General features: G+C 38.8%; 1 protein-coding gene across 1 annotated transcript in view; it reads right to left on the reverse strand.

Moving 5' to 3' along the window:
* Positions 1–25,804, reverse strand: part of KCNQ1 (potassium voltage-gated channel subfamily Q member 1) — a 343,495-nt gene that overhangs the window by 79,249 nt on the left and 238,442 nt on the right. The window contains 2 exon segments of the mRNA XM_035539221.2: positions 24,684–24,745; positions 25,592–25,638. Of these exon segments, the coding sequence (XP_035395114.2) occupies positions 24,684–24,745; positions 25,592–25,638 (109 nt within the window).

Here is a 25,804-nt window from a genome sequence, read left to right on the forward strand (position 1 = left end):
AGAACTGGTAACAATTTTTGTAGTTGTGCCTGGCTAAGTCTGTCTGTGCCTCGTGAAGGAAAGCTGCTTAATGAAAGATGCTAGAAGCGTGAAAGGAAAGGATCTCCTTTCTGAAGAAATCACCAGTCCTTTTTATTTTACTTTTACCAACAACGAGGACAACTGCCATCTCCTTATGACAAAAAACTGGCAAAACAGAACCCTAAGTTTATGTCCATGTTGAAATGTGAAATCCTTTTGTTACCTTCTGCCACAACATGGGGAAATCTTCTGGAGAATATGAAAGTTTGGTTGGTTGTGAGTTAATTAACACATTTTCAAGAAATAATACTATGACAAGAAGTCTCTCCTGGATTCTGAGTGCTTCCCTGCAGTGCCAACACCTTCTCCCTTCCCAGCCATCTTGGCCTGCCTGCCTTCTGATATTTTCCTTTGGGCACATCCTGTTCCAACCTGCCTTTGAAGATGTCTGCCAAGTAACAGTCCATGTCTTCCTTTATTTCTCAGACCTCTGCACGAGTCCACCACCAGATTCAAACCACTGAACGGTAGGTGTATGGAAGTACTTACTTAGATTTTTGGCCCCTCTCCCCCAGTTCTATATCTATCATCAGCTATGCTGACAGTAGAGCAAAGAGGGTTATCAGTCTTGCCCTGAATGCTGTTGAGCCAGTCTCAAAGAACAAATTGGTCTCAAAGAAACACAGAAAGCAAGAAGCAGAACAAAGGAAACATCCCATCACACATTTTACAGAGAGAAACTGGATGCACCTGTATGATAAAGACCAGGCCTGTAGGTGGACTTGGGCCTTGCCAAACCTCATGTCGGAGCCCCAGCCTTTACCTGTGCGGCCTCCCCACAGCAGCGAGAGACGGGTGACTCGGACTGGGGTTGCTGCAGGCCATGTCCAGAGCTGCTTCACCCAGATGAATGCAGCAGGGTTGCAAGGAGCACAAGCTGCATCCTACCCCCTGTACAGCTGTAGACATCTAGCAAATGCAGGGGACCACTGAGCTGCTCTCTCTGTGACACAGGGAGATAGGTGCTGTGAATTTAAGTGATTTGCTGTGAAAAACAGCAGGGGGAAGGAGTCTCCTCTTGTCATGCAAGTCTTCTGAGCTTTCCCACTGCCCAGTACTCATAACTGATCTTCCTTTCACACCAAAGCAGCAGCAACTTTCTTATTTCGGTTATTGATTTCTTTCTAAGCAGCCTTCACAGTTACTTTCACTGTGAGGGTTTCCAGTCCTTTGACTAACACATGATTAAGACTTTTTCACTGCAGAATATAAGAGAGAAATTACACAAGGACCTTGCAGACTTCTGAAATGCGCTTACAGCTCTAATCACACCCTGTTTTCCCTAATCTGTACTGCCATGTGAGATTTATCAGTGACTTCCTAACTCCTCTACAACAGTGCTGACTGCTGAAAAGGAGTAAAGGGCTGGAAGGAAATCTCATGAGTCCTGCATAAACGAATGGGACACAGGGGACACTGCTGCTTTTCAGCAGTCAACACTATAATATGTAACTTATTGGCACCTACAGCAAGCTTCTGAAGTTGTTTAGCCCTGAATTCACTGCAGTGATCTGATCTTTGGGAATCTGACTTTTTTTTTGTCCTGGCAAATTGTCTAGTCCTTATCCCTAGAGATAAGGAAGTTAAAAATTTCTAGCCATATGTGGATTTTAGGGCATGTGGTTACAGTCCTCTGCTTTCATGCACTAAGCAGGACTTACACATACAGGGACAAAGCCATGGCAGTCATGATTCAACTGTCCTTGTAAAATTTGGAAGCCTCTTAAAAATAAAGTCACAGTTGTTTTAAAAGTAAAAAAACAAACAAAACAAACAAACAAACAAAAAAACACAAAAGTCCTAACTACGCATGAAGACCTCTGTTCAACAAGCTATTAAGCAGAATATAAATCTTAATAGTACTTCCAACTGAAGTGGACAGTAATCATTTATACTTAAACATTGCATGCACTTAAGTACCTTGCTGAATTAAAGCCAAGTGTGCAACATTAAATTTGGTAACAGTCTTTTTCAAACAAAATGCTTTTATAATGAGCAAATAACCTAGAAATGTGCTACAGCTTTAGCCAGCACTTCCAGAGAATGACCCGCTGCAGCGAAGGTCAGCAGAGTCCAGTGGGTTAAAGCAGCGTAATTAAGCCAGTGTGTAATTGTTCAGCTGTGGTTCAGTCAGACTTGCAAACAAATGCCAAGCAATTCAGTATTCTCCTAATGCCTGCTCTCTACCTCTGTTAAATTCTGCCATTTGCTTGCATTTTATTTTTTCATAAAAGTCTTTAAAGAAGAGCATCTCTCCTTTAGATTAAGGGTTAAATCAGCTACTGCTGGTTCAGTTCCTGGTGTTTTTCAGAGACAGTTCTGGAAACTTACTGCCCTTTTCTCTTGCATACTTGTAGCTCTATTGACATTAATGAGACTTACACCAAGGTAGAGTGAAAACACTGTTTGAAATGGCTGACTGATTTTTAAGTGCCACTGTATTGTAACATCATCATTAATACCAGCAAAGAGCCTGGCAATTTTACTTTGATGGATTGTTGTAAAGGTGCCCACAACAGTAGCGCATGGCAAGTTTGCCTTTATCTCTTTTATCTCCTTGCTTCCCTTCTGCTTTTACATTCCCCTTAGCTCCCCCTTCTCTGGAGATACTATCTGTCTGGCTGCAGTGAGGCGCAGTGCCTACAGCCTCCAGCACACACTACTGACATGTGCTGCCTGGCACAGCCTGAGAGGACCAGGACAGATTTGAGGCACTTGCAGCCATGGATTATTTATTTATTTATTTATTTTACTACAGTTAATGTTGAAAATCTTCTAAAAAACAGAACAACAACAACAAAAAAACACAGGTATGTATATGTATGCATGCATACACACACGTTTGGTACAGAATTATTCTTTCATTTCACTCTATCTTCCTAATTTTTGAGCTTTTCTGGAACTATAGCCCTATTTACTCAAAGTAGCGAATTACTTGCTCAGTGCTAAATAATACTGGTTCACCAATATGGCTTTTTTCCTTTTTTTGGCAGAAGTAAATATGGGCTTTAAAAGACTGGCAAGAAAACTCACTTTCTATAGTCATAAAATCAAATCCTTAAAAGGTCATTGTATTTCCTCCTTCAGTTAGTGTTTGACATAAGTTCAATTGCAAAAGGTTTTATAATCAACATCAAAATGTATATTTATAATAGTAAAATGGGTCAGACATTCACTCAGGTAATAAGAATGGTTGTAACTACTACATTACCAGTCTATCCTATGCTTCCTGTTAGATGATAACTCTTCAGTAATTCTGCCAAAGTATAACCCTCTGGCCAGATTTTTTTCATGCTGAATATCTGCCTCAGAGTCTTTGGGAAATTTCAGACAAATTAATAAACTGTTCTAAGAGCAGTATCAAGGAAAAATGGATTAATGTTAAAAAATATTAACTGGCTTTTTAGGAGAGCTCTGGCTTTCCATCTTCTGAATACTGATAAGACACCATTTTGGACAAAGGGTGTGCTTTCTTGCTAATCATGCGAAAGCCACATTCTTACTTGTCTGGAAAATGGCAGTTTTTACATTCCTAGTACAGATACTCCAGCAGCAAATATCCCTCAGCAGTCTGCTAGCCAATGATCCCAAACAGCAAAAATCCCAGGACTTTCTCTTTTCCTGCTATTCAGGACTGGTGTAGGTTATGCCAAGACTGAGAACACCACAAGTGAGTGCAGGAAACTTACCCAATTACTGCCGATTAATCCTATCTGAGCCAAGACAACACAGAAAAAAAAAATGACTCAAATGCACAAAAGAAAAAAAAAAACAACATGGATTAGAATGGAGTGGGAAGCACCTGGAAGAAAGTTATGGTAGAGGTGAGCCTGGTAATGATAAGGAAATGAGATGATAAACATGAGTGAAGGTTGTAGAGTAAAGGAAGTGAACTTTGAGGCCTTGGGGCTTCAGAAGAAAAAAAAAAAAGAAATCTGGGAAAAATTCATTGTGGACAGCAAAGCAGAAGACATCAAACCTGGCAGAAAATGGAAAGAAAAGTCTGCATCCATCAAACTCCACTCACTGCCTGTCATAGCCTTGGATGGAAACCACAATTATCAAGCCCCACAGTCCCAGAGAGCAGCATTTAAATGAAGGGCTTATGCGTCTGGCTCTGGGGCTGCTCTGTGGACAGGATGAGAAGCACAGGTCTTCTGTAGGAGGCATTTTTCCTCAGAAGAGGACAGCGTGGCTGTGGTCCGTGCACTGTAGAAGGCAACTCAAGCTTCCTGCATGGGGCTGCTGCAGGAGTAGCAAGGAAAAAGGAAGCCTATTGAAATCCTGAGCTGAAATCCTGGACAGGGTGTCTCCCCTGCCAAGAAAGCATTGCACACCATGTAATACACAAGGCATTTGTTGCAGCGCTGTTTTTAAGTGCCTTCTCCCATTTAAATAAAAATGTCTAGCTCTTTAAAGGTCCTTGGAGGATCTTGGTTCCCATTACTTGCCATGGCATTGACCTCCACAGACTGATGCAATCTGTTGAGGTGTGCTTCCCCTGGTTGTTTTTACATGCAGTAGATTCTATCCATAAAGGACAGTTTTATCTTTGCATAATATGGGAGAAAAGAACTGGGAACACCTCTTATTTTGGCTACCCTATTTAAAGATATGTATAGGCATACCGCCTTGTAAATTCATTGATTCTTTGAGACAGCCCAGTTCTTAACACAACCCTTACTGCAGAAATTTTCCTTGTTTCCTATGGTCCCTATGGGGTACATCTGCTCCTGTTGTATTGCAAGCGAGGTACATCACAGACCTATGTAAGAACATTACTGTAGTCTCATTCCTGAAGCTATTCAGTTGCATTTGATGTATGTATGATCAAGAATACTTCAATAATATCAGAGAACTCAGTAGATCTTTTCCCAAATCTTACTGTCAAAATAAAATTAAAAACAAAAACAAAAAAACCCTAGCCCAAAGAGAAAGACAGTATGATAATCCATTTATTCAAGTGCTTTCCTTATCCAGCAAAACAACTGTATTATTTACTCAGAGGTTATAAGAGTTTCTTTAGGAGGAAAAAAAGTGAACCTCAAATCCAGGCACTTCTAGATATTACCTGTAACCACCTTTGGAAAATTAAGGAGGAAATGTTTCTTCAGGAAGCAATATTAAGTTACACCCTTGAAAACTCCACTGAGGTGCGGGACAACTTCACCACCAAAAATGACAGAAGAGCAGAAAAGGTCAGCTTTTTAGGGTCTGCGTGTCATACGCTGTGGCACTTGCACGCAAAGGGAGAATTTGGGCCTGAATGCTGTATCGTCTGGATATGGCCATGCATCTCTGTTCATAGCAGTAATGCCTCACCATTGTTTTCCTTCCCACTTGCAATCACTTGCATCATATCCCTCCTGTTAGTCACTGCTCAACATTAGCCTCCCGACTCTGCACTGGCTGCTTACAAGAAACAATAAAATACCAACATAATAATAAGCGTGCTTTATGTGCTTTGACTTCTTTTTCTTTAGGCATTCACAAGCTGGAAGAAAAGAGCAAAAGCCTGAACTACGTGACTGTCCAGACCTTAGCTGGAGACGAGTGGATGGCCCACAGGCTGCCATCTAGAAATTGTTGTATTAGAGCATGTAGCTCCATATCTGTAGCCCAGAGGCTAGGATTAGATGATGTTACTGCCTCAGAACACAGACAAAACTGCTGCTTGAGCTAGACAAACCAAAGGCTGGGGGACCTACCAAAACTGGTCAGAAAAAAAACAACAAAACACCACAGCAACAAAAATCTTCAGCTAGAATTTGAACTTACACATCTCACCAGTTCCAGATTTATGTAGTTTTTAATCTGTATTTTTGCCCAACAAGAGAATAGGAGTACAAAACAGATGAAGTAGGAACTATACACAAGACAAGGCAGGGCAGTTTTTTTTCTTTTTTCTTTTTTCTTTTTCTTTTTTTTTTTAATTCTTGGGGGAACTGAGGGAAAGGTAGCAAGAAAATATCAATAATGACACTGCAGGATACAAACATTTTAAAGAAAATTTGGTTATAAATAGGTAGAAAGGCTTTTTTTTTTTTAATTTGGGAAAGATGTATCTTTCAAACAGCAGAAACAGTGTTCTGACGACTATTTGTATTCTTAATTGTATTATAATTATTATGTATGTGAATCCAGAGCTGCTTCTCTGATAACATTTTATGTGTTTTATTGAGACAAGTCGTATCATCCCTGACACCCAATTACATGCCCCTTCCCCTCCAAGGAATTTCTCCTAGCAAGACACTTGCAACATAAGATCAATATAATTCTTTTCCCGGGGCTGTTCTGACTAGCACAGTTTTGTAATTATGACATACCCTACACTGGCAACTAGAAATGTAGGTAACTCCCATATTGCTGAATCACTTCAGTACAAAGAAAAAAACTGGATGAATGCTAGAATTGGGTCAGACTTCTCTGCTATAAATATGTATATTTTATATATATATATATATATATATATATATATATATATATATATATAGTGCGTGTATATAAAGCTGCTGACACAGCACTGTAGAAAACACTGCTAGAGAGCTTTGGTTGTTGCCAGCAATGTCATCATAGATCAGAAAGATTCTCAGAAACAACACTGTGGTTAACCTGTGTTGGGATACTGAACAATAGCCCATTGTTGGCAGAAGAGGAATATTTGACACCGCTTGACACTACCTCGCACATTTAGTGAACTAGACTTTATACCTATTTCATATTTCTTGCTTAGCTGAAGCTGAGAACAAAAATTGTTAGTATTCCATAAAAATCAGATACCAGTCAGGATCAGGAGAGATGCAAAAATCTCCCTGATGGCTAGCAGTTCTCTATCCCACTTGTCTAAAAACAAATATTCAAACATCTTTGCATCAGATTTACTTGTAGAAAACCAGGAAATGAGAGAAAAAGAACACAAGAAATGCTTACTCGTGGAAAGGTTTCATTACAAGACCTGCCACCTCTGGATACCCTGCAAAAATACGGCTCAGGATGGAGCAGCTTGTAATATGAGCAAAAGCAAGAGATTGCCAGGACCATCTCAGCACCACATGCTGCAGCAGCCTTGGGTTCACCCCACCTCCTCTGCAGAAGCTGTCTTGATAAAGTCTTTCTCAGCTGCCTGGAAGGGGATGGTAGAGCACCTTTCCTAACCTATGTGTCTAAAAATAAACAAAATGGATTCAGGCCTTACCCTCATGATTTTGCCAAAACCAAGATTCCACAAAAATTCCAAAAATACTGGGGCGTTCAAGAGTTTTCTGAATAAACCATGATTAATTTGGTAATGTTTTCTGAATAGTAACTGACAGCAAAAGAGTTTGTGCGGTGCTCAGAAACACTGAAATATCAGGTTTTCTAATACTTTACAGAACCATACTGTAAATGGCAAAGTTTAGATAACTGTGCTGGGGTGGGGGAGAGGGGGCAGAGATCAGTAAATCATCCCTGGCAGGGCTGTCAGGAGACCTGGAACAACTCCCAAAAGTTCCAGAATCTTCATCTCCCACTCAACTCACAGGCATCAAAATAGCATTACAGAACAGTAAGCATTTATAACTTGCTGATAGTGAAGCTTACGAATCTACAGACAATTTGCAAACTTCTCCAACCAGTGTGGAAAGATGGCTCAAATCAGATTCCTAGCATTTCATTTTCTTTGTGATGGAACTTGTTCTGTAAATTACTACAAAGAATCAAAGAGCATGCAACTGGAAGCTTATTGAAAAGGCAACAGTGCTCCAACAGATATATGAGCAGAGAAAACAGGAGATGCACTTCCTCATTGATTTTATGAAATCAAGAAAGAGATTAAAAAAATACAGAGCTTCCCTGCAAGTAGCAACTGTAAGTTGCAACTGTAAGTAGCAACTGGAAGTTGCTACTTGAGTGCAATGTTTATTAGAGCACGTTCCTTTTCTTCCTGCCTTCTACTTCTCCCAGAGGCAAAGCTTCTGTACCCTGGAACAACATGTGAATGTGATTTAGTAACTGCAGAGTGACACCTTCGGTTTCAGGAAGACAGGAACAAGGTGAATCCTATATTCTCAGGAATAATTATTTAAGATCCTTAATCCTCAGACTCAAGTTGCATTGGTGCATTTGCTTCCCAAACAATAGTGCATCAAGATGTTTTGCATAAGATTCAATTCTCCATGTGTACGCATGCAAACAACCAGAACACGAAGGACTCAGCTGAGAGAGAAATGAAGATGTGGCTAGCCCTCACTTCTTCTGTTTCACTGAAAGCCAAGGAAATTCATAAGGATCATCATACCTGCAGGAAATTTCTTTCTGTTTAGCGTTTTCTGAAGTAGTTTTTTATTTTACTTTTTTCCTCCACCCCATAGTTGAATATTTTGTCCCCCTGAAGTTTATTGGAATTTTTCCTGCTCAACATTGTCTTGAGACAAGGAACTGCTGGGATCTTAAAAACCCCAAACTGATTTCATTGTTGAAAGAGCCATTCACCCTACGGACTTCATGTACCTTGCCTGGTTACCTTCTGACTGAATACAGATCTCTCTTTATACAGGAAACTTGAGACTCCATGGCACTGTTCCAGAGGCTAAACAAAAAGAGGTTGTAAACTTGAACCAATCTGCCTCCCTACCACTAGCTACAGAGACTAATTTTCTGAAATTAAATCCTCTTGTCCCTCTGCCTCACAAAGAAATAGAACACACTTGGAAGGGCTCTAGGTCTACTGACTACCATGAACCAAAACCAAGCTGTTCTTTTCTTCTTGCCTTTGGTAAGCAAGGTTAATATCAAAAAGTCTGTGTTAGAACCAGTCAAATCAGAACACAGCAAAAGCATCACCATCAGCAGCCATAGGGAATGAATAAATTTAAGGACAAAAATAAGATGAGAAAAAATGATGCAACATACTGTTCCTCATTGCAGAGCAAATTTCCTGGAGTGCAGAAAAAAATCACTTGGGAAAACATGGAAACTTTTGACCACAGTAATTTGCAATATCTTTCAACACGGTGTTTTAGAGCAGTTGATTATCGGTGTATTGGAAATAGCTAGCGCTGACCAAGTAATGCACGCACAGAAAGTTCTCCGTTATAATTTTCCAATTACAGCAATAGATCACTGGCAAATATGTGCACATAAAAGCTCATTAGCCAACCTCCTCCCCCTCAACACACACCTTCCTTTTTAAATTTAGGCCTAGGCAATTTTCTGAGCTTATACTAGAAAAACACAGCATATTAGCAGGAGATATTCTTCCCTAGTCTCCTTCCCAACAGCACAGATAGCATTTACAAATGCTATACAATGAAGAGAAAACAGGAACAGAGAGGTTCCTCTCAGCTGCCTTCCAGCTGAAGCTGGATCTCTTGTTTGTAATTGAATAGAGCCTCATATAACTATCTGTGCTTATCCATTTCACTCTATTTTCACAAGGTTACTTATGGCATTGTCCCGACTTACAGACTGTTTAAGAACCCTGTTGAACTTAACTTCTTCTGTTTCCATAGAAATTAGCAAGCATTGTTTTAACTCTTCTGATGCCCAGTGTCCTCAGTGTGAAAAGCAGCTCTATCTCCAGCTGTGCACAAGCGCCATGGCATTATATTGCTTTCCAGATGAGAGGTAGGGAGTGGTTTTTAAAGTGATGCCGAGCACCCACCATGTCTGCTGGCACTAGGCAGATTCACTCTGGAAACCATACTGGTGGGTGAAACAGGGAGCAACAGAACTGGATCCTCCAAACTTGACTTTACTTCTGTCAGCACCACGAACAATTGGAATAAATTGTGCCTGCTAGACAATTTTGCTAGAATAAATCAGTTCAATTGACTACAATTACAGCACACATGCAGCTATTCATTTTATTCATGAAAGGTTATCACTTACTTCTAGCCATCCTGTGTAGCTGCAATCCCCTATAAGTATACTAGCATAGGACCAAAATCGTGATAGAAAAAATCACTAACAAAACACCTGGACAGTTTTATAAAAAAAAATAAAAAATAATAATTTTAAAAGCCCAATGCTTCCCCACAATCATGATGTTTCTTTTCCTCCCCCCCCCCACCACCCAAAACTTCCCTTTGTTCATAAACATCTACAACTGTTAAAGAGACATTATCAATTTAAAAACAAAGAGTGTGTTTGTTGTTTTGTTTTTCTTTTTAAAAAATCTTATATATTCAGTGGAGCTTTTTGATTCTATGCCCAGATACTTACACTACAAAACATGAGACAAAAATTATAGGTACATGGTGTGCCAAGAAACTCAGCACAGCATGACTTGCCCAGGCTTTTTGAAAGAAAGCATGCATACTGTGTCACTATTATGATTTAAAATAGCCGGGCCTCCAAAGTCATAACACTACTGTACTATACTACAAGGTGCCTGCAGATGCCTGTAGCAGCAAGCCAACCAATTAGCTTAAGAACTGTGATGAAAGCCCGACTTTGATTTCTGTTCAATGTGTGCATCTCACAGCTTCGTTTTGGTACAAAACAAATCTATGATGAAATGAAAGAAAGCTTAAAATGAGGGTGAAAACAACCGGAGTAAATGTATTATTTACAATAATCCTCACTGTTATTCACTATGAACTGCAAACTTCTTGGTTTCAAAGGAGAGGGGGACTTTCTGTGGTAAAGCAGAAGAAAACAGGTCTTGGCATTTTAAAAGGGCTTCCTTTTCTTTTGGGTTTAAATTTAAAACATGGGGCAGAAAAGCTTACAATTCTCTGAGCTCAAGGCTTACTAAAGGCAAGCAATGGACTATATACATTCACATCCATCGTCCTGCCAGAGACCACTCACACTTCCATCATTGCCTTCTGCATCACCAAGAATCAGGACAACACCCAGGTAGCTTTTGGATGTGCTCTGACACTTCACCAGACAATATTTTTGAAACTGGAAAGGAATTTTATTTGTTGGCATCAGTTTTTACAGTTCCCTCCAGCTGCTCTGGGATCCAGGTTAGAAGCAAGGTTCAAGCTGTTGCATGTTTACAGGTGTCACCAAATTTAATACAAGTAGGCATTCTACCAAGCCTGGTCCCCTGGAAGTGGACTGAAAATGTCTTTTGAAGACATTTGGAGAATGGATTCAGATATTATTATGTAGAATGGCAAAGGGACAATCTCTGGCCCTAGCTTCCTCCGCCTCATGTGAGGTAGACCTATTCTAGCAGTGAGAGGAGGATACTGAAATGATAGAGGAAGGATACATGACCCCTGCTCCATGAGTTATTGCCCAATAATTGCCAGTTGAGCTTAGTCAATAAAATTTCAGCCCAATTAAACCTCACCCCTGACATCTTCTTTACTACATGTCCAGGCTGATACTCAAAAGCACTCATATCAAACAGCAATGTGAGCAGAGAAGAAAACTCCTTGCTGGTGACAAAAGCAGCATCTTGAGGATTGGCAGTAGTAGTTTATCAGCAACATGAGCCAGTGAGCAGCATGGAAATTCTGTGTTTTTTCTCCATTACTCCACTTAGTCTTTTCTAAGGATTTAGCATCCCCTTGATAACAGAGGGGAATGTCTCACACTGCTCTGTTGTGAAGAGACTGACTCCACATGAAGCCATACGGACAAGATACTCCTGGACAGGAAAAGACCACTTGGGCTAACAAGCGAGTCTCTGCCCTTATCTACATATGACCTTCAATTTGTGCTAGCTTTCTCAGATCATTTCAAAAAAGACATCTGTTTCTTAAACTGACATGTACTATATTATTCTAAGGGACTCCTGGATGCTTTGCTAATTACAACATTGGTATTGTTCCCACACTTTTCCACCAGTGGCCTAAAAAGAAAGTATTTCTGACCCTACATTCTGCATGTCTGTTTACTCTGAAAAAAAAAAAAATCTATTACATCAAAATTACTTGAATTACTCACTTTTATTGTGAATTAATGATAGACTTGTAAGTTTTCTACCAAAAGGAATCTCAATGCAAACTTATCCTGCCTTTTCAAAGGTTTGTTTCTTCATAGAAATAACTTCTTCCAGAAGACACAGTGCTCAAGATGTCACAAAAGACTTTTAAAACAGTACTATACACACAACAACTGTATTTTTCTGGACTTACATTTAACCCAGTTTATCTCTAATAAGTCATCTTTGTAATCTGCTTTCCTTTTTTTTCCTAACTGCAATCATGCTACACGAATGGATGAATCCACATTTTTCTCTAACTATTTCTGAAGTTCTTTCCTGTTTTTTAGAGTACTACTAGCTATTTCTTTTGTATAGAAAGGATGCTCTGGCTCTACTACAACTACTCACAACCAAAAAAAAACATTTCAAACCAAACAACAACAACAAAAGCTCTCATTCTGTTTCAGATCTGATATGATGATCTGCATCTCAGCCATAGTTGATTTTTCACTGAAATTGTGCAGGAAGTACACAGAAAACAAAATGAAGTAACCCTGTCTGTAGGAATCACTGCTCTTTCGATTCTCAAGTGTAGCACCATTAACTGATCTGCTTCTCCCTCTTTCTCTATGCAAAGAGAAAACATGTTCAACTGGCCTTTTTCTAGTTGCCATAAGATTCAGAAAATCCTCAGCACAGAGATTCAGGGAACACAGATTCAAGGCCAGCTTTGTCAACCACTATCTTGGAGCAGCTTATGAATGATCTATTCATTCTGACTATCATGTCAAGTTGGCAACAATCAAAAGCATGCTGCAAAGATAGCTGAACCAGTGCTGCCCAAGCTAAAACCAGAAACATTTGGACCTTTGCAAAGTATCATGCCCATGCTTGGATGCAGTGCCACGCAAATGCTGCTAGATGGGTCTCCGGGCCCTGGGCCAGCATGCTTGCAGTGCAGTGCATTAGATAAAGGAGTATGGTATTAGGGCTACTGCAGAAACTACTGCTCCTTCCTGCAGAAGGAACTACTGCTCTGCTTCCTGCAGAAACTACTGCTCCTAGGGCTACTGCTCCTTTGCCTTGGTGAAGAGGCACTGTATTCCTCTCCAGTCACTTCTGCTGAGAGCATTTGGAAACATCTCTGTGGGACTGATTATTTCACCTCAAAGCTTGGCCAAAGCTCCCTATTGCAATATGAGGCAAATGCATAGGTAGATGATTCATGATTATGACTCATTTTGAGAAGTAAATATATATATATATTATTGACCATTTATTTTCTAAGGTGTTCTCCTGTAAAACTGCTCTGGTCGAAACTTTCTAGAAACTTAGGAGTTGCAGAATGAAGACTTCCTTCAGCACCCTGATGACCACAGCATGCAGCCAGAGATAGTGGTGGCACAACTAGAAAGTTTCCAGAGAACTTCAGCTATGATGAAGCAAGGACCCAGCTCTGTTCCAGCTGACATTTTGAATATATTTTACTCTAGGGGGTGGGGGTGGTGTTTGTTTTGTTTTGACTGCTTCATTTGGCAAGACCATCATACATGATAACCAAGCCAAGTCAGATGTCTTTGTTGCTAACGTTAACTAGAGTGGCATAACTGACTCACATATCCAACTACCCCAGGACAGAGAAGCTCTGACAACCAGAGACCAAGAACTGTGAAAGAATCTGCAAAAAGCTCAAATGAACAGGAGGAAAATCACACATAAATGGTGACTCCATCATGGAATAACACAGGAAAAAGACAGCCCAAAAGCCCAAACAGGGCAAAGAGCCAACCCACACTTGAATTGATAGACATGCATGAACACATAAGTATATGTAAAATTAATTTCTATTGTCAACTTTTTTTTTTTTTTGAAAGAGTTTTAGTATATTTATAAGGCTGTACACATTTCCAGTTTGGAAACACAGAGTAGTTATTCACTATTTTTCTAGGGCTGGGCAAAGGGCAGTATTTATTAGGTGTAGTGTCTGACAAAGCCTTTAGTGCTGTTAATCACACCAGCTTCCTTGATATATTAAGGCTATTAGGACTTAAATAGGTAAAGATGCACATGTTGCTAAGTGAATCACCTTCTACCTGTCTAATGGAAACCAAGTGTTGATTTAAGTGGAGTCATCTGTTTAAAAGAGTAAGAGAAAGAAATTGAAATAAACCCAAGATTAACAGATGTTGCAGAAGGGTCAGTGTTGAGTGAGCAATGTTGTATTCAAGACTTTCAAAATAGAAACTTACATGAATATTTAAACTCACTTGAATATTTCTCTCTGCTTGACTGTGTAAACTTAGCATTTAATACAATTTGTTTAGTTTTAAATATTATATGCATAATTATCTGTATGTAGGACAGTTTCTGTGTCATGCAAGCATGTTCTTTTCTCTCCACCCCAGGCTCTGTGGCTAGGAAATGATGTTAGAACATTAATTTCTGGATGATTTAAAATCTACTGTCTAAAACAGTCCCAGTACATTTATATTGGCTGGGTTGTCTGGTTTATGTGTTTATATATGCTGTTCTCAAGTATTGGACTGTTTTAATATTAATGGACTATGATTATGTTGAACACCACACTGGCCAATATAACTATTCAGAACTAGAGGGGCTTTTAAACACAAAAACAAAAAGGAATGCTGATTTGTGGTTGAAGTCCCAGACACAGTTTAAATTAAATTCCTGGCTGTGCCACAGATGCCACTGTGATTTCTTGAGCAAGTTGCTTCCTGTACCTTAGCTGTAAAAGAGGGAAACAGTATTTTCTTTTTCCCTTCCTTTCTCTATTTTGTATGTTTAGTCTGTCACAGCAGGAGCTCTTATGCTGTGATGAATATAATGAAGATACCACAACAAAGGTTCATTCTAAAGGGAGGTAGCTCATCAGACTCTTATGCCCATGGCATACAAGGGCAATCACACTGTCAGGCTGGGCCGCTGGCTGCCTGCTGGAGCTGACCAGGTGTGTAGCATCAGTTAACTGGGGGGTAGAAAGAGAACCTGTGATACAGGTTCAAACAGCCCATCTCAAACTGCTGAAGCAGTGGGATACTTTAAAGAAGTGTAAAAAGTCACTGTGATCATATTTGTCCTGGAATTTTAGAGGAATAATGCAAAACTTGATTTAGCCAAAGATGATACTGAAAGATGAATTGTGGTTTTGCCCCAGCCCACTGGTAAGATGCAAAAGCAGAGAAGATTTGGGGAAACTATAATTGTAATCTAGGTTTATGAGCTCTAGGAGGGATATACTTTGGACAAGGTATTTTGTATTCTATTTTTCACTGATAACTGGTTTTCTTCTTATCTTCCTGCTCACTCCCATCACCCTGAATAGGAGTCAGACAGAAAGCTGGCTCCACTTTCTCTTCATACAATCTAAGCAGCACAGGATATCTGCATTTAGCAATTTCTATATTGAAGGACTGGGGGGCAGGTAAGGTGACAGAAGGTGTGGTCTTTGCGTCTCTGTAGGAAAGGGAGCATACCTTCCTTCACTCTGAAGTTTTTCCAGGAGCTGAAAAGACTCCAACCTGAAAAGACTACATCCTGAATAGAGTCCTTTCAACCTCATGCATTTTTCTTCCCTGATATTCAACTGCAAATGAAAATAAAATATTTTAATCCACTGAGATCACTCTAACAAAAGCTCTTTGACAAGGAAGAATTTCAACTTTGATGTATCTAACTTCAGCAGAGGTTCACCCTTCTGTATCAAAACTGAAATTAGCCATTTACATATTAGGATACTTTTTGGTTGCTTATCTGCAACATGAAAACACACACAAGCAAAACAAAAATAGAGATGGTTTTACTGTTATTGCTTGCCTTAAAACTGTACGAAAGACAAATAGAAGCCTTCTGTGTAGCACTTGGTGCAAGTGTGTTCATTTGGATCCCTTTTCTGTGATCTGCTCCACAGAGTACTTACTCCTTACAACTGGTCCTCGTTCTCTCTCAGCATATCCCCTGTGCATTTACATTCCACATCAAATGTAAACAGTCTAGACACAAGAATGATGGAGCCTAAGTTACAAATCTTACTGGGTTTATCTTTGAAATGCCAAGCAAAACAGGCTTTATGTGGTTTAATAAAAAGACTGAGTCATCTCAATTTGCAGGCCTTACATCCCCTTGTATACCTATGCAAATATAAGCCCAAACAGCTGATCCCAAAGCCAGCAACTGTTCTGAGGGTTGATTAAAAGATTATCAACTGGTAATGCGTTATTTCATTACTCCATCTTTTTCCCGGAATTACTAGATTTTGTTGGATACACTGCATGTTAGCTGCAATTCCTCTAGGATTTCTGCTCTTAATAAGCAAGTAGATCACAAGCATGCACTCATTGCCAGTGTCATGAATTCAAAAGTCAGTAGTCAGACTCCATGCCAAGAAGAAATCCATGAGATAAAAAAACAGTATATAACACTTCATGGGTATTTGTAAAAGTTTACCCTCTGCATCATGCATCATGCTTCCCAGCTACTGTCTGCATCCTGAAGCATTTGAAATTTGGGGTGAAATCAACAACAACTCACTGACAGAGGAAATCTACTCTTTCATAGTATTTTACTTCCGCTTTTTTACTTTAATTAAAATATTTAAAGGAGTATAACAGGTAACTTTGTGTGACCGAATGACCGGAGCTTAATTAGCCATTGCTTGTGAACCACCTTCAGTCACTATTCTCTAGTCACTATTCTCTAGAGTAAATTTAATATTTGTCTTGCTTTATTTTACAGGGATGAGAGTCTACACACCCAATTCCTGCAAAGAGATAATGAGCTGGCACTTACTAAGATGCAATAGTCTCACCATCCGTAGCTGCCTTTATATTTAGATGCTATTTTTTTTTTTTTAATATAAGCCCTTTACTGTGATCTAAGAGCTGACTCTTCAGAAACAGACAATACAACATCATAACAGCCTGTAAGATTGCTCTGTAGGCCAGGTCTGCAACTATATCAGAGTTGCTGCACATAGATAATATAAGGTTATATATATCTAAATAGTACTCAACTCCGAGTATATTAATTCCAAAATGAATGCAGAAATCGAATGTTTTCATTTGTGCTGCAATAGGATCTTCAAACAGATTAAATTAATGCTAACAAAGAAATGCAAGTGAAGCCTATTCCAGAGACCTTACGATCTTCAAGGTATAGTGCTGCAAAAGTCACAGAAATCTCCTCTCAGACGCAGGGGTCTGCTTGCATGGCCTTCAAGAAACAGATCAGGTCTAAGACCCTGTACAGAAACATTCAGCTGCAGGGGGCTGTATGGGTGACCAAATCCAGTAACAAGCAGCTGTGTACAACAATACATAAAAGGGGCTATACTAAGTATTCTCTCTCCCAGGTATCTTGTTTCTAGTGGAAGGTTTGGAGCAGAGTCTTAAAAATAGGGTGTAAGAAAAATAGAGTGTAAGAAAGCACATTTATATAAAATCATGCTTTTCCTTGTTTACCAGCTCACCACTGACTTCTGTTCAAAGCACTTGCTAGAGTTTACATACAGACATCCTGTTTAATAATACTCAAGTGAGCCCTTCTCCATGACTATGCCTAATCTCTCTCTCAGTTTGTTTCTACGCTGGCTACCAAAACTTCTGGTAGCAGTGAATCCAACAAATAATTGTTTTTTGCATTCATTTTTAGCATGTATGTCTGAGAATTTTATTTCACTGTAGCAGGGGGGATGGATAGCATCAGGTACTGGCGATGGAAATCTAGGGGGTTTTCTTTGTTTACCCACTGAAATATTATCGGACTGGTGAGAGAGAAGCTATTAAAATTTTAAGGCTGCCTAATGAGCTAGATTGATGAAGGATGGGCTTAGCTGTAGTCCAATTTATAGAAAACGGGCATCCTCCATAACAAAAGTCCAGCACTGAAATTGCTTCCGTATGCCTGTACTTCAGCATCTGGAAAAAGACTAAGGATTAAATTAATAGGGATACTTAATCTTCCATATGCCTCTTAATATTCCTCTGCATCCCCCAGGCTATTACTTCTGCGTTACTGCAAGAACTATGTACAAGATTAGTAACTGATTGGTGGTGGTTGTTTCAATTTTTACCTATTTTGTATCTGTTTTAAAATATCCATTCAAAACCATAGTTTTAGTTTTGTTTCTAGCTATCAGAAAGGCCAATCCTCACATATCTATTGCGGAATGTGCCAATATTCAAAACTTGAACTTCCCAGCACACATTCAGCCTGTAAAGTACTGAATATTTCCATGCCAGACCCATTCCAAAACGGTCTCCTTCCAGTTTGTGGCTCACTGAAGGCTCTAACCATGGCATCCAGCACTGACCAGAAAATCAGAAGATGGTTGTTGTTCATTCTTTCATCATCAATTTTCAGCATCATTATTCAATTAAAAATAAAGCCAAAATTTCCCTGTCAATTTCATACTGATGTGAATGAATGCTATCATCAGTCATGGCTATATATATAAGTATTTTAATAGAAGTTTGCCTTTCAAGTGTGCACTAATTCTTATGTTACACCAGGAAGCACAGTAACTGCTGACAGACTACATAATGACATAAAAATGTAGACAAAAAAAAGCACCAAGGGTGATTGTAAGTTAGGTAAAGCAGATATTTCATGGAAAATTGATAGATTAGCCACACACTAAGAATTCTTTTAGGTAAACAAGCTGTCAATATGAAACCTGGTACTTCTGAACCCACAGGAAATAGGTGAGATAATATTTTCCTAAGTAGAATATAAAATTATCTAATTTGTGGTCTTAGGATTGAAAATATGGAGAATAGAACATCCTCAAGCTACGCAAAAAAAAAAAAAAAAGCAAAAAGACCACTTTAGTCCATCAGCCCACAAAGAGGAAATAGGTGAGATAATATTTTCCTAAGTAGAATATAAAATTATCTAATGTGTGGTCTTAGGATTGAAAATAGGGAGAATAGAACATCCTTAAGCTACACAAAAAAAAAAAAAAAAAAAAAGCCCACTTTAGTCCATCAGCCCACAAAGCACTTGCAAAGCACTGAAAAGGAAACGTTTCTAGGACAAAATCTCGCAGCTAATGCTAGTATATACCGACACCACAACAAGGGGCAGGACAACAAGCGAGGTAAGCAGCTGCATTAAATTTTAACTTCTCTGCAGTTTGTCTGCAAACCACAATTACCAGAGCTCAGATTCTACAAAGATCATACCCTTAGTGCTGGAATGGTAATGAGCAATTAATCCCTCAGTTTTCATATTCATTCAAGGAGTAAGGCCTTCACTTCCATTTGTATGGAAATGCTCATCTCAAATACTTGCAAATGACCAACACAACCCAATACTTGCAGATTACACAGATTCACTGTGAAATTCATCTGCAATATGTAACTTCGGTTCATATAGTTTTGAACAAATCAATAGGAGAATTAGATATGAAACCTTTTGCAATGGGGAACAATAGTTGATCCGATAGAGATTGCAGGAGAGAGCCAAACCAGTAAAAAACAGTAACTGGACCTAGACATATCAATGACCATTCTGATCAGCTGTATCATATTTAACAAGGTGTCAGCCCAACTGTTTTCTAATACAACTATGGATAGGATCAATGTTTTGGTGAAACAATTACAGAAAATGATTTAGCCAGAAGAAAACGTCACATGACATATATAAACGTTGGAAGTTACAGGTCTCCAGCACTTTTTGAAAGCCACCTCAGATAAAGTGTTGCACTTATCTCTCCTTTAAAGTTCCATACTCAGCACTCAATGAAAAGTGCATCAAATATAAACCATATAATTACAGTTTTACTGAACATGGGACATATACATCTAACAATCAAAGATCATAGATGGAAGACAGCAAACTCAATTAGCACAACCAGAACTCAGGCAAATTATACATACAAGAGAACAGACAGTTTTGGTTTTCATTCAGTTTTGGTTTTCTAGAGCAGTTCAGATTTCCAGTATGCAGCTCAAGAAGCACAATAGCATCTATTTTAGGGTAGATGCTTTCACAATAGATTTGTTTTTAACTGATTAAAAAGTGGTGCAATCTGCATATACAGTAAAAATGAAAAAGTTAAATGATTCTCTCTTTGGTGCTACACTGCATGTTTAAACCTCTATATGCTGCTCTATAGATATGTACTACTCAGAAGAAGAGGGTTCATGTTTTCAAAAAGGAACATGCAAAATGTGCATATGCTTGTAATGAATATTGTCTTGCAGAATTGTTGGACTTGCATTAAAAGTTCTCACTACTACATACCTTCTGTTTAAACAGAAATTTCCATTAAAATCTCTACAACTTAAAATTTAGCAGTAGGTAGTATTACTCTGAATGTTCCCTGTAATTCAAAAATACTATTATAAGATGTTAATGGTGACCTTGCTAATGCTGATATTAATACTGCACTTACTGTCAGGTACAAGCACATTTCTGGGCATGTAGAAAAGACACCTGGAAAAACACTTTGGATTGCTATAACCGTTCTATAAAGTCAAGTTTTAAAAAGTGCCCAGATAATTGCAGAAGGTTAAGTCCTATTTTAAAACAACTTAACGGAGAATAGAGCTTAACCTTCACTGCTCAGAAATATGTATATGTATAATGCACACACATATTTATTCTGAATTCTGTTATTCTGCTCCAGAAGGTAAACAGGCAGGACTTACTGACATCTGTGGGAATCTGATACATAGGCACAACTGACTGTCAAGAATCCAGAGACCATACGTTTTTGCCCTCACTGAGTATTCTCAATGATTTTCTACAGTGCCCTGTACAACACTGAATTATCCAAGGGCAGCCAAGCAATAAGGCCACCTGATTACCTGCAAAGTGCAAGCCAGGCCTTCTATATATAAATTAATGGTCAGCAAAAGTCCGAAAAGGAGCAGATGATTCTAAAAAGTTAGCGTTATAGTCAGTTTTAGTCAAGATCAAATTAAAGCAGAAAAAAAGAGGAGATGTAGCATGCAGCAGTTCTCGAGTGCACTTTGGACTTGTTCCTGGATCAAGCTCCTGGGCACACCCTATATTAAACCACTGGCATGCAGTGGTCTCTGCATGTGGATTAACAGTGGCGTGCACACACAGCTGTGCATATCTGGAAAACTGTTTTTGATTTTGATTTTGGTAGCAAGCCAACAGTGGCCAGGTTTCTTGAGGGTAGGTTGAACAGCCATTCACAGATGTTTCAGGATAAAAAGAGAGAAGGCTGATCACCACAAATAAGTTGAGTTGTTGCTGTAATCCTGCTCATCTACGTTCTCTGAGGGACAAGATCAGCACAACTACATGCACGAACTTGGACAATTGCTACTTAGTGGGGTTTATGAGCCCAGTCTGGGCGCTGCACTAAGGCGGATGCATACCTTCTGGACCACAGCTGGCTGCCGCCCAGACAGACCAGGGCACGGGCACAACCACTGCCTGCAACTGCCTGTGCTCAGCCATAGCAATACACCTTTAAAGAACGTAGCACTTGGTCCTCTTGGCTTTTTAAGCAACAGAGCACGGCAGTGAAATCTAAATATGGTGTGGTTACATACTGGATTGTGATTTTTCTCATTGAGGTTTATCAGGTTGTGCAGTTTCTAGTTATACTTACAAAAACACCTTTGCAGCTGCTTGCCAAAATAAAAAAAATTCTACAGGAAGGAATCTGCAGGAAGGCTCCTGCCACCTGGATTCATCCCCCTGGCATTTACATATTAGGAAACAATCTTTAATTATATTATCACAAACTATATATATATTACAAGACCAATGTTCTACTCAGTGCACAAGATCACAAAATTAATAGAGCCTACATACTGGTATATTAACAGGATTCTAATTTTCCCCAAAGATTTTAAAAAGTATTAGTAGTGATACAGCTTTATGTTTCAAAAAAAAATAGAAAAAGGATATGGAAGTGGCTTTCTGCTAAAGGCCCTCCCCTCAAATAAACACATTTCTAAACTTAAAAGAAGGCAAAACTTTTTTTTTTTTTCCTGATTTCAATACATGGAAGTTCAGATTTGTGCCATAAAGCATCATAATTCCTGTCAATAACTTGTGTTTGAACATTTTATTTTAAAAACTTCCTTTTCAAGTGTTGTCTCCTGTGTACTGCCAGCCGTACATATGCCTTGAGAGCACGTTTGCTTGTCTCACTACAACATGTAGAAAAGCTTTGAAAGAGTGACAGGATGTCCCAGCCACGATTAGATACTCCTGAAGACAGAATTAACTTTATTTGTAGAAGCTTCTCAACTCAAAATCCACCTCCACAAAAGCCTACAGGAATGGACCTAAAATGAAACTGGATTCTGCCTCTCTGATGTGCTTGTAACAGATCCTGGGCCAACAGCAGATGCCCATCAACAGAAGCACCCAAAAGTTTCAGAAACTTGGCTTTTCTTTGATTTTCTGATGAGGCAAAGGATTTCAAGGCTAAACAGCACAGCATCACCTGGAAGCTTTCTAGCACAACCTTTTTGTGTTTGCGCACAACAATTGGAAATGGCTCATGTGGTTTAGGCTGCTCCCAGCGGCACTTGGAGAGCTGCCCATGGCTGATAAACCACTCTGAGACACAGAAAGGTGTAATACAGACTTTCTGACACCTGTTCACCAGCCCTCTGCTGCAGCAAGTGTACTAACAATCACTGATGAAGATCTATTAGAAGAACTCAGCTTATTCCTGTGGGATATAATGTGCCACATAATTTCTTCCTTGCTGCAGGAGGATCTAAAGAATTTCAGAAGGCTACAGTTCATTTTAAAATGTCTGAAAGGATGTTTTTCAAATGTACAAAGGTGGTTAGAAGCTGCACAGTAGCCTGCACTGTTGATAATCTGTCCTTCAGATGTCCAAGATTCAAAACTATTTCAAAACTAAATGGGATGCAGCTAAGTGTTTAAAATAGAGAGTTACCTTAAAAACCAGCTGATTTACATACCCTTCATACAGCACTCAGCAAGGGAAGGATTTTATTGTGCGTTGAAATCATCCCATGTACTGCGTACTTTACAGAAAAGAGAAAGCCAGCCTTGGAGATCAAGAATACCAAAAAACTAGCTTTGGCCACCATCTGCAGCTGCGGTAAAAAGGTGATTTCACCAGTTCCAGGGTGCTGTCATGTACACCGTTGTTTGCCTAGTCCAACTGAAATTCCCTATTTTTAGCCTTTCAGCTACTTTCAGATAAAATTCCTGCAGATAGGACTAGCTGTATAGGTCAGATAACATACAGCTCTGAAACCACAAATGACCTCATGCAACTACAAAGAAAGAAGGGTCTGTTACTTAAAACAAGGCTAAAATTTAACCCAGCTATACTAAATTAAACAGGGAGTGTTTTACTGTCCCATTACAAGACATAAAACAACAGTCACCATAAATTCACAGTGTACTTACTTGTAAGGATGTAAAAAGAGTAATTAATAACCCCCGAGTAGATTATCTCTGAGGCGGCACAACACCAAAACTTTCTCACGCTCACTGAAGATTTTACAAACAGCACTGAGAATCTATTTTAGCTGTCATTTGAGAATTGTTTGCCCAAACTGAAAAGTCATTGTTCCTTGTCACTATTCACAAGACATATTCACAAGTTCCACACTTCTAGTTGACATTAAGGAGATAAAATAAATAAATGTAATCCAAACTTTCTGGAGAAAGCTTCCATTTGTAAGAACACCGGCCATAGATCTGAGCAAGCACTGCACAGTGATTCATCTTTGTGCAAAATGCAGTATGCTCTCCTGTTTTCTACTTCACTCCTCCTGTGTGTCACCCTGTATACCAAAGGGCACCTGTTCCCCTTAAAATGCAATTTATTTACAATAGATAGAAGTACAGTTCTGAGTAACATCATTCAAGTTTATCCTACGCATTTAAGGAGAAATGCATATGGAATGGACACATCACAAATGATTCAATACAGATTAGGGTGTTCAGTTTGCATCCATTGGCAAATCTTGCTCATAACTCTTTTGGTTTGCAGAATATTTGCTGGATGTTTCTTCAGAACAAATTCTTCATGAAGTTATCACACAGTGCAAGTTGTGGAAGAAAGCTGTTTTCCTCAAGATACTTAAAAATATTTCCACTTTCCTTTACACCAACATGGACAAACTTTTTTTTTTTTTAAACAATGCCATAGCCTCTACCTATCATCTGATTTTTCAAGAACAATGAACATTGAAATAAGGCGTTACAAGGCACTTAACTGTTAATTTGCAATTATAGAACAAGTCTGATTTTTTCAGGCTTCATGTCACTTGAAAGGAGAAACTCCATTTGTCATAGAGAATGAAAACCAGGACAGAACAAGGTTTGCTCTCGCGCTCTCCAAGGAATTGTAGGTGGAGTTATATAAACAACAGAGTCACGATCAAAGGGAAATCTTGGGACTGTAATATACTGAAGTATTAAAGGAACAGAGCCTTTTATCTATTGTGGAGGAAGGAAGTAGAGCATTGAGACATGTGTAACATATACAATTAAAAATCAAAAAAACAAGCAAGTCCCAAAAGAGACCAAAATCAATTAAAGTATGTTTTTTTTTTCTTACTCTGTTAAAAGGGCAAGAAAGAACTAAAACTGTAATCCACAACAAAAATTATGCTCCATCACCTGGAAAAGCCAGGCATTCAACTCTATTTTAAGCTGAGTTTTTTCCTGCATCCTATGAAAAAAGCACTGTTCAATCACAGAACATACCTTTATTCACTGCCAGCCTGAGGCTTACCTTGTCCTCCACTCTGTTCAGCCTGGCACCAATCGTGTTATTCCCTCGATCTTTGCTTTTTTCTGTTGAACAAGAAACATTTTCAAATTAATAAATGGTGTTATAACAAAATAGCAGTAAGCCACAACAGGGTGTGTATAACTAGCCCACCAACGCAGTGTAACTGAATACCTTTGCCAGGCTGGTAGCTTATTTCTTAAAGGCAGTTTTTTTTTTTTTTTTTTGTAAATTTCTTTTTTTTTTTTTTATAGCACTAGCCCAAGTCATGGCTTTTAATAACCCTTAAGTTCTTAAGTTAAAGGCAGGCACTTTCAACCTTTGTTATATACTTTAACACAGGAAAACAAAACTGTTCCCAATTTACTTCATATTTTAATTGCTTCTTAGAAGCAATTTGACACTATGCAAAAAAAAATCTACAGCCTGCTTCAACAATGCACTTGGATAATGTTTTATCTATTTTTCCTTTCTATATACTGTAGAGAAATGTAGGTTTGAAAATGACATTAATACAGTTTTGATTACCCAGACTTGTCACCAGACAAAATCAGTATCTTGCATTCCTTTTCTGTTCTCTTTTCAAAAATATCAAAGCTTTGTGTGAATGTTACTAATTTCACAGGAACTCTATAACATGCCATTTTACTGAAAAAAGAGGGAGTCTCAGAGAGATTAGTTAACATTTTGAAAACTCCAGTGATAGTTGCTTTAAATATTTAAATAAGAACAGCCCTATTTAAAAGTGTTGATAACTAAACATTACTGTATGTCTAAACTTCAAATGACATCAGGTTGGATCTTTTTGAAATTTTTGAAAATTTTTCAACAAAATCAAAAGTACTTTTACAAGTATTTTCCACAAATTACTCATCAGATTAACTGTAGACACCTCCTTCATAGTAACTTACCTGAGACGGAGATAAAAAGAGATGGCTTTCCTATGGATTGGTCCAACCTGTAAACAAAAAAGAATCATTTTTAGTTTTTATCAGCCTGAAGTGGCATCTTCACCTTTTCTAGCTGGAATGGGGAGACTTCCTCACAAAGAAGCAACGTGAAGGTAAAAAAAAGTTGTGGTTTGTACTGTAAGTGAAGCAGTTACTTTGGATTAAGAATAGTTT

The sequence above is a fragment of the Cygnus atratus genome, chromosome 5, assembly GCF_013377495.2.
Source record: "Cygnus atratus isolate AKBS03 ecotype Queensland, Australia chromosome 5, CAtr_DNAZoo_HiC_assembly, whole genome shotgun sequence".
Taxonomy (NCBI): Eukaryota; Metazoa; Chordata; class Aves; order Anseriformes; family Anatidae; genus Cygnus; species Cygnus atratus.